Below are 10,397 nucleotides of genomic sequence, written 5' to 3'. Positions count from 1 at the left end.
CAAACTCTTGGACTTAGGCAATTCTCTTGCCTCAGCCTCCCAAGTAACTGGGACTACAAGTGCCTGCCACAACGCCCAACTATTTTTTTGTTGCACTTGTCATTGTTGCTTAGCTGGCCCAGGCTGGGTAAGAACCCGCCAGCCTGGATGTATGTGGCCAGCACCCTACCCACTGAGGTATGGGCACAGCCCTAAACTAACATTTTTGAGAATATTAATTTAATTAAATAACTGGTACTGCTTGTGTGTTACTGGCCAGTTATTTAATAGGCCCCATATAAGTTACATTCTAGACCTGACTAAATAAGTAAAGTGCTTTGAGGCTTAACTTACCATATATTGCCATGTATAACGCACACTTTTTTGCCCAAATTTTTGAGGGAAAAATAAGGATGCATATTATACATGGGTGAAACTAATTCTGTATCTACGTAAATGTTTTTAATAATTTATGCTTATGCATTAGAAGTATAACTCTAGAAAGCAACAACAATATCCCTATGCAAAAGAATATACTGGATTGTGGCAATCATGCCCCCTCCGTGCCACCCGTCTCCCTGGTTGTCCCCTCACCAGGTAGGCATCACAGCTACAAGAGCTTCCAGCATGCCTGGCAGATCACAAAGGGGACTGCCACCATCTTGGAAGCTGGCATGCAGCCAGTAGCAATGTGACAGTTAGCATCAGGACCTCAGTGAAAGAAGGGTAGAAGTAGCCACACAGTGGCGCCACCTTCTCTTGCAAGAGGCACAAGGCACAGAGCCTGCTGCTATGGAGAAGCCAGAAGCAAGCCCAGGTAGCAGTCGACAGTGGTCTAGACCCCCAGAGCATCTGACCTTCCCCAGGCTTCCTCCTCAGCCTGGTGTCCCAAGGGGCCTCAGAATGGTGCAAGCTGGATGAGAGACGAAGCAGCCCAGAAAGGGCAGGGATCTACTGTCAGAAGCCCCAGGCAGGCAGGGTCAACCCGGGCCCCTTAACACTACCTTCCCAGAAAATACCTCATACTACTTTCCCTTTCCCAAGCACATTGGGATTCTCAGCACAGCAGCCATGGCCATGTTCCCACCAACAGATGTGGGCGGGAATAGGAAGTGAGAGGATGTGGGGGTAAGGGTGGGCCAGGAGCTAATAGTTGTAAGAGGTCAGGTACTCAGGTCATCTAGACCACTCTCACCTGCTGCCTGGATTTGCTCCCAGCTTCTCCGAAGTGGTCAGCTCCTTGCGCCTCTTGTAAGAGAAAGGCGACCAGTGTATGGCTACTTCTGCTCTCCTTCAAAAATTAAAAGTTTTTTTCCTGAAAGTATGGGCCAAAAAACATGGGCATGCTTTATACATGAGAGTGTATTATACAGGGCAAAAGCCAGTATTAGATTTTTATTTTTAGAGATTTTAATTTAAGTGGTAGTAATCTATAGGAGTTCTTTGTTTTTAACTTTTTGCTTAAGACAGAATAAGATAAATACTTGAGGTTTTTTTTTTTTTTTCCTGAGTTTTTTCTATTTGGCAGCTTTGCCCAGATTTGTAGTGCAGAGGAAGTGGAGCTTCTTAGAAATCGGAGGAGATTTGTGGGCTCTCTCTTGAGAAGATGTAGAATAAGTATGACTGTGACAGATAAGAAGTTACTTGATACAGGCCAGGTGCAGTAGCTCATCCTTGAAATCCCAGTACTTCAAGAAACTGAGGTGGGAGGATCACTTGTGACCAGGGCAACATAGCAAGATCTTGTCTCTAAAAATAAAGAAAAGGCTGGACACAGTGGCTCACAACTGATCCTGGCAATCTGGGAGGCCAAGGCAGATTGCTTGAGCTCAGGAGTTTGAGATCAGCCTGAGCAAGAGTGAGACCCATCTCTACTAAAAATGGAAAAATTATCTGGGCTTCATGGCAGGTGCCTGTAGTCCCAGCTAGTTGGGAGGCTGAGGCAAGAGGATCGCTTGAGCCCAAGAGTTTGAGATTGCTGTGAGCTGTGACACCATGGCACTCTACCCAGGGTGACAGAGTGATACTCTGTCTCAAAAGAAAAAAAAAGTTACTAATGCAGAGGATAAAGCTTTGATTTGTGGAGGTGGTTTCCAGAGAAGATGATTAACATTAGTATCTGAATGTACTATAGCACTATGAGGTGAAAGTCATTTCTGTACCTGCCAGGAAAAAAATGCCTGGTAACAAAAGCTTTGATTTGTGTTTCTTTGTCTCTCACAGGTGAGTGTGGTGCAAGATTCTGTCAACATTTCTGGCCAGAATACTATGAATATGGTGAAGGTTCCTGAGTGCCGGTTGGCAGATGAGCTAGGAGGACTGTGGGAGAATTCTCGGTTCACAGACTGCTGCTTATGTGTCGCTGGACAGGAATTCCAGGCTCACAAAGCTATCTTAGCAGGTTGGTATTTATTCATGGGGAGCTTGCTTTATAGTTTTGCTGAAACAAGGAAAAACAGTGGCTATATAATCACCCTTTGAACAATTTCAACTTTTTGAATTCAGCTACAAAAAACAAAAAAAAACCCTACATCTAAATATATTTTTATATTGTGACATTAGTGCACATAACCAAACAGGCTGCTCTTCATAAAAAATATTATAATATTTCTGGTTTTCTTCTCTATAGTGGAATTAGGTTGTCATTTGAAAGGAATGGACAGTTTACCAAGGTATTGGATGCTTTTGCCAATAGAGAGCAGATGTCAGAGCACTATTTGAGAGCAGGCTTCAGCCCGTAGACAAGGGCTTAGGATGTGAGGGAGAGGATTCTGGACTCAGGACTAAATACCATCTAGCTAAGTCCCTAGCCTCAGAGAGCTTAGCCTTCTTTTAATGTAAGCACACCAAAAGAATAAGACTATTGCCCCTAACGTGGGGGATTAGGTCTTGCTCTAATAGGTCTTTAAGACAAGAGATATTTGACATTGAGCACAAACTTCTCTTCAGACTGTAAGATCTAAGAGAAAAGTACATGAAACTCTATATAACACACTTATTAACCAAGAAGACCCTCAGTTCTATCACTCTAAAGTACACACCTATTAAAACCTCAGTCTGGGGTGGCACCTATGGCTCAAGGAGTAGGGCGCTGGCCCTATATTCTGGAAGTGGCAGGTTCAAACCCAGCCCCGATCAAAAACTGCAAAAATAAATAAGTAATAAATAAAACCTCAGTTTGCCACAGTCCAACCATTTTTCTGTTCCCTCTCTGAATTAGGTGTTACTGTGTAATGCTCAAGGAAGTCATTAACTCTTGGATTAGTGTCTCCTTGCTTAGCTAGGCCCTCAGTGCTGCCCGTAAATCTCCACAGATACATAGCTCCTTTTCTTTTTCTCAGCAATAGCGATTTCAAATCTTAACCTCCAATTTCTAAAAGATGACCTTGCCTGCTTCTTCCAAGAGAAAATTGATGCCCTGTTATATAGGAACCCTCTCACCTCTTGCTCCCCCCTCTAAGCAGAGGCGGCGTTCTTCCTCACGGACAAAGCAGACTGTTTTTCCTATATCTGCTGTTTTATATCCCATCTTGCATTCTCTGAAACTTTAGTGTACTGTTAACATTCTTGCTGTCTGGTATCTTCACCATCCCTCTCTTATTGTCTCTTCACTCTTAGCCTGTTCTCTCTTTTGAATGAGCACATTTGCTCTCTACTTCTTTCCTCCCACTTATCCTTAGATCACCTCCATGCTACAAAAACAATTTTCCAAAGTTACATTATCTGCTAGTTCCTAAATTCGAGGGACTCAAATTTATAAGTTATTTGACTCATCTCTCATGGTTTTCTCCTGTGGCTACCTCTAATATGTGGCCTTATCCCCTCTTCTTTGCCCATCCCTTTAAACATTGGTGAGCCCTAAGGGTCTGCTTCGATTCTGTTTTCACTCTGCTTATTCTTTCTGAGTGATTTTGTTTATTCCCATGTATCAGCTCCTGTCTATCTACTGATGACTGTCTGAGACCTATCTGCTGCTTTGGACCCTCACCTTCTTTATTAAAAGCGCCGGTCTTTTAGCTTTCAATTGCTGTGATATATTTGTTTAATACCTTACATATACTTTGTAACCTTTCTGAGATAAGAACAATGAGAATTTAATATCCTTTTGATATAGATTAAGAGATTGAGGTTCAGTGATTTGTCCGAGATAATGTGGTTAGAAAATGCACAGCTAAAGTGAGTCCTTTCTGACATATATAGGCCGAAAGTTCCAGTCCTCTGTTAGCTCAAAGCTCTGCTACATATTCTTTCCATTCCTTTACTCTTAGGTAATGGTTGGTAGTCTCAACTCTGACCAAAACCCCTAATTTACTTAACAACATGAAAAAATTTGAGTTTTCAGCCATTTTATTACTTTTCATGGATGAAATTTTTACTTATTTCTCAGGGTATTCATTGGAGTAGAATAGGCATGGGTTAGAGCCCAGTTCTCAACCTTTTTTCATTCTCTTAAGGAAAAAAATTCTCCCTAATGAGAGAAATTAAATACTAAGAAGATTTTATCAAGTAGGACTGTATTTTGAATGGCCACAAATCATTAAAAAATATCTACTTTTTTTTTTTTCCTCTTTGGGGCAGTATCATCTTCGTTAAGAATGCATAGCTTGGCGGTAGGGGACCAGTCACATATACATGGGCTGGCAGGTTCAAATCCGGCCTGGGCCAGCTAAAACAATGACAACTGCAACCAAAAAATAGCCGAGTGTTGTGACTTATAGTCCCAGCTACTCAGGAGGCTAAGGCAAGAGAATCACTTAAGCCTAAGAGTTTGAGGTTGCTGTGAGCTGTGACACTACGGCACTCTACTGAGGGTGACATAGTGAGACTCTGTCTCAAAAAAAAGAGAATACAATAACCTGCCATAAAAAAAGCATGCACTTCATCTGGTTAGTGGACGCTGTCAGACCCAGTTCTTAACCTTCTTGTTTTGTGGTCCCCAGAGGTGGAGAAAGCAGGGGGTCATTGTTCCAGGCAAAAACCCCCAGGTATTAGGACACCGTTGCTTGAATGTGAAGGACCTTCCATTTGAACTCCAAATTTATACAGAGAATATAATATTGTCATCCAACATAGATTACTTAAGCAATTTCCTTAAAATATGTATGGTTAGAGTAGAGCTAATAAGAAATTATTTTGAGACTCGGCGCCTGTGGCTCAGGTGGCTAAGGTGCCAGCTACATACACCTAAGGTGGCGAGTTCCAATCTAGCCCAGGCCCACCAAACAATGACAGCTGCAACCAAAAAGTAGCTGGGCGTTGTGGCGGGTGCCTGTGGTCCCAGCTACTTGGGAGGCTGAGGCAGGAGACTCACTTGAGCCCAGGAGTTGGAGGTTGCTGTGAGCTGTGGTGCAACAGCACTCTATCCAGAGGTATAGCTTGAGGCTCTGTCTCAAAAAAAAAAAAAAAAAATTATTTTGAAAGTTTGGTTTCAAAATAAGATATGGTTCAAAATGGTTTATCTTTCTCCTTTATTATTAATTATAATATATAAAGAAAGGAATTTTATCATTCTGGTATAATTTGGGGCTAGAGCCCGTTTGTGTAACAGTGGGACAGGAGTAAAGATAATCTCTTCATTATAACTAGGAAGAAGCAAGAGATTTCAGTGTGATATTACTTGTTTTTTCTTTCACTTTTATAGCTCGTTCTCCAGTTTTTAGTGCCATGTTTGAACATGAAATGGAGGAGAGCAAAAAGGTACGTAACATGGTGAAGATAGGTCTTTTTTAACCAGGTGAATAGAGTCAGATGATTTCAGTGTGGCTGCAGATTTATTTTCCTGATTATTTGTTTTCTTACTGTGTCATTATAGTAGAGAACAAATCCCTGAACAGACACCTTCTGAGAACAGAGAAAGGTGGTCTGAAAGTGTTCTAGGTAAAGCAGACTTACTTAAGGCCTAGGCAAACCATCCAAACTGTTTGGGGTGAGGATATTTTTTAACGTGATGACATGTTTAAACACAGAAAATGCAAGAAAGGAAAGCAAAACTTCAAAGATGTAGTTGTTTTGCTACTGTGTTTGAGAAAATGAAGATGAAACATGATGGGAGAAAAGGCTATTATAATTAAATAAGGCAAAGAGAAAGTTTTTATTCGTGTTAGGTTTTAAATGTTACAAGCTTGTCTCTACACCAGAGCTTAAAATTTTGAAAATAGTTTAAGAATTTTGTTCTGTTGGAAGGCTTCTCATTTTTAGTTTTTCTGGCATAGAATCGAGTTGAAATCAATGATGTGGAGCCTGAAGTTTTTAAGGAAATGATGTGCTTCATTTACACGGGGAAGGCCCCAAACCTCGACAAAATGGCTGATGATTTGCTGGCAGCTGCTGACAAGGTGAGATAAAAATATAAAAATAATCACAAGCCTGGGAGTTATTTGGGACCTCTTGAGTTTTAGTCCTGGTTAACACATTGTTCCAGGTGGCGCCTGTGGCTCAGTGGGTAAGGTGCTGGCCCCATATACTGAGGGTGGCGGTTTTCAAACCCGGCCTGGCCAAACTGCAACAAAAAAAATAGCCGGGCATTCTGGCAGGTGCCTGTAATCCCAGCTACTCAGGAAGCTGAGGCAAGAGAACCGCCTAAGCCTAGGAGTTAGAGGTAGCTATGAGCTGTGATGCCACAGCACTCTACTGAGGACACTAAAACGAAACTCTGTCTCTAAAAAAAAAAAAAAACACACACACATATTTTTCCAACACAATTGTTAATAGCAACACCCTTTTTATTCCCAAAAGTGTCCTGCTCTGAGTAATAAACTGTATAGTTACCTAACTATGGAAAAGGATGAATTTGATGTTTACCTGTCTCTTTTCCCCATCTCAAATTTAACCATGGTGATAGTAAAAATTCAGATAATACTAATGTTTGGATCGTGCTTTACAATAAGAAAAAAGAAATCAATAAAAAACCGTACAGCATGGCTTGGCGCCTGTAGCTTGCTCAGTGGTTAGGGCATCGGCCACCAAGGCTGGTGGGTTTGAATCTGGCCTGGGCCTGCTAAACAACAATGACAACTGCAACAGAAAAAATAGCTGGGGTATTGTGGCAGGTGTCTGTAGTCCCAGCTACTTGGGAGGCTGAGGCAAGAGAATCCAAAGTTTGAGGTTGCTGTGAGCTGTGATTCCGTGGCACTCTACGGAGGGTGACATAGTAAGCACTCTGTCTAAAAAAAAAAAAAACGGTATAACAATAAAAAGTAATATGAATAAAACCCAATATGGTATAGTACCTATTTACATAGCATTTACATTGTATTAGGTATTATAGATAATCTATAGATGATTTAAAGTATGTAGATTATATGCAAATACACCATTTTATATAAGGGACTAGAACATCCACATCCATGGATTTTGTTATTTGTAGGCGCCCTAGAACCAATCCCTTGAGGATATTGAAGGATATAATCTTTTACCTAGTCTCTTGGTTAGCATCTTCATCTTTTACCCAAATAGTTATTGAAATACACAGTGCTTCTTCAAAATTATAAGATGATTAATAGCTTTTTGGATGTTACTGCAGTAAATGTGTACTTTATAAGACACGTTTCTATTTGAGAGATGTTAAGATGTTAAAATAAAAATACAGAACTTAGAATCAATGAAAGATGGTGATTACCTAAAACAACAGGTCAGTAATTCCCCAAATTAGGTGAAATATCATCAGATATGAGGTTGGGGAGAAAGCTTTTTGAGCCACCAAGCATAAACAAGGCAAATAGCTACTATTTTACTGTAGTATTTCTCACTATACAATGTTAATACACACTGTGAATTTTCTGGGGGGGAATGGATAGCATCTCTCCAGTTAACCCTGGAATCCTTTTTCTCAAAGATCACCTGAAGATCAGTGGTCCCCAAAACACATGGACACATTCTGGGAAACTGACTTCCATTGTGTAGATGCATCAGAGGGAGCTCTGTGCCCTGCCCTCCCAGGCACTGTGGTCTGTGGGGGCGGATGAAAGGATTGATATTTACCTTGGGGAAGCTTTTCTTGTGTTGCTGGTGGTGGAGAGGGTCGTCAGTTAGTGTGAGGGTGTTAAAAGGGTTTAAACCAGCGGTTTTCAACCTGTGGGTCTCAACCCCTTTGGGGGTCGAAGGACCCTTTCACGGGGTAGCCTAAATACATCCTGTATATCAGATATTTACATTACGATTTATAACAGTAGCAAAATTACAGTTATGAAGTAACAACAAAAATCATTTTATGGGTGGGGCTCACCGCAACATGAGGAACTATATTAAAGGGTCGCAGCATTAGGAAGGTTGAGAACCACTGGCTTAAACCTTTGACAGCAATAGATCCTATGAGAAAGAAGAGTTCTCTACTGGAAGCATCCCTCTTCATGCCATAATGCAGCAACATCCATCTGAGGGAAAAATGGACTCTCCCTTCGAAGCACCAAAGCCTTTGCAGGATCAGCTCCTGGGGGTAGTCTCCTTCTCCCTACTTTTGTGACTGAGGACAGTGCCTGTGTTCATAGTGGAGGTTTTATCTTTATTCATCAGCTTTTTAGAGTATTTGTAGAGTATGGGACATGTAAATCCAATTCATGCTACTGATGAAGATTGGAATGTTAACTATCCTTATCACCTTTCAAGGCTTTATTAGTACATTTAAGCAATGTGAAAATTTCTTACCCTTCCGTCTACCTCAATTCTGAGCAAGGTAAACTTCTGATACTCACTGCAAGCTCTGGGAAAGTCTGGATTACATGGAGAATCAGTGGTCCCCAAGCCTGATGTCTGGTTTTATAGTCTGCCTGACCTCCCTCTGATTTTCAATGAAGTGGTTACTTATGTTTATATACACCAGGTATTTATCACCCTCATCTCCTAGATCCCAGAAGGATAAGTAATAGTTTTGCAAGGCCCACCTTTTAAGCAGAAATACTCAGAGTTGTACATTCATAGAGCCAAGGTTAATCTTCTGTGTCCTTGGGTTTTCCTTCTTGCTTCTCAGCCAGAGAACCTATTGCTAACCTACTATAAGTGCCTAGGGCTCTGGGTGGTAAGCCTAAATTGCCATTCCAAGGATGGAATTTTCAGAACAATGTGTTAAGTTTTTAAAAGATTAAAGGTGTTGAATCACAGGGGAGCTTTAAATTTATGAATGAGAAGTAACTGAAAGGTGCATTTTCAAATTCTATTCAGAATTTCCCATTAGACAATCTTTGCTCCAAGCCATTTTGAAAACATTTTTACCTTTACACCTCTTCGTGAGTTTTTAGGAAAACAGAATAAGATATCTTTCTTGGGAGGATCTAAACACCTAAAACTTACCCAACAGGCTAAAACAGCTTCTTCTGAGCTTTTCCATTCTCCTGGGGACATGTGTAATTAGACCAAAAACAAAACAAAACAAGTTGGTCAGGCCTAGGAGACACAATTTCAATCTCTCGGGTAAGTACTACCATTAGGCAGGTTTTTCAGAAACATAATTAAGAAAAAAAAACTTTGTCCCCCAAGGGACAAGAATGGCTACCTCTGTCTAATTATGCAGTAGAAATCAGAGCTATTCACAGTAAAAGTCCTTTTAAAAGAATGTATTGAGCAAGGATAAGAGGAATGGTCTGGGCAGCATAGTATAGAGACTGATGTTTACTCAACCTTCTCCAGCCTTTTAAAACAAAAACAGCAGCTTCACTTCTTGTTTCTCTGTTGTCATTGCTGTTTTTCATTGAAACTGTTTTCTAGTTACTCAAGTGTAAAAAATTAAAGTTACACCAAAACCAATAAAACTCTTTTTGCTGCAGATCACAGTGCCAGCAGATATGCCTCCTCACACAGAATTCATAACAATGAAATCGTCCTAGTTTGATTGCCATGATTCAGCCTGAAGGGGCCTTATGTCATTGAGTTCTGGAGCCCTCAAGTTGGAGCCTGTAGGGAGACTGTGCATAGCCTGAAAGCAAACTGTTCTCCTGTGAACTGATTAATGACATTTTATTTTGTGCCTCCTTTTATTTCCTTCCTCCTTATCCCTGAAGTTCCTCAGTAAGTTCATAATCTCATGTTAGAGCAAGTAGTGGAATTGTTGTAAAACCAATCAGCTATATCAAATGTGCCCAGCATTAACCTAGGCCTTCTATTTCAAGAACATTTATGCCCTTTACTTGGAAAATAGAAGTTTTTAAACTGAAATTGGATTCAGAGTCTCTGCTGCTTTGTCCTTTTACCCCCAGAATCTTAACCTCAACCCCAATAAAATAAGACTCCATTTATCCTTTTCTATTTAAACGGAGACCATTGGTTGACCCTCATTCAGGAACAACTAGTGGCAGAGATGTTGCTGAAAGTCTCTACAGGGCTCCTTTTCACAGCCTTATGGGCCATTTGAGATATCCTGCTGGGCTAGTGACAATGCTGAAGTAGAAAGGACTCTGCTTCACCATAGTGTGGCTCTAAATAAAAGC

The 10,397-nt window shown here is 40.8% G+C and overlaps 1 protein-coding gene across 1 annotated transcript in view; it reads left to right on the top strand.

Annotated features, from left to right (window-relative positions):
• SPOP (speckle type BTB/POZ protein) overlaps positions 1–10,397 on the top strand; it is a 24,821-nt gene that overhangs the window by 10,799 nt on the left and 3,625 nt on the right. The window contains exons 5-7 of the mRNA XM_003786483.2: positions 2,203–2,380; positions 5,621–5,676; positions 6,192–6,314. Coding sequence (XP_003786531.1) covers positions 2,203–2,380; positions 5,621–5,676; positions 6,192–6,314 — 357 coding nt within the window. The remainder of the gene's footprint in view (positions 1–2,202; positions 2,381–5,620; positions 5,677–6,191; positions 6,315–10,397) is intronic.

This window comes from Otolemur garnettii, unplaced genomic scaffold, assembly GCF_000181295.1.
Source record: "Otolemur garnettii isolate 467f Iridium unplaced genomic scaffold, OtoGar3 scaffold00018, whole genome shotgun sequence".
Lineage (NCBI taxonomy): Eukaryota > Metazoa > Chordata > Mammalia > Primates > Galagidae > Otolemur > Otolemur garnettii.
The sequence above is the reverse complement of the archived record's forward strand: the minus strand, read 5'-3'. Positions and strand labels throughout refer to the sequence as shown.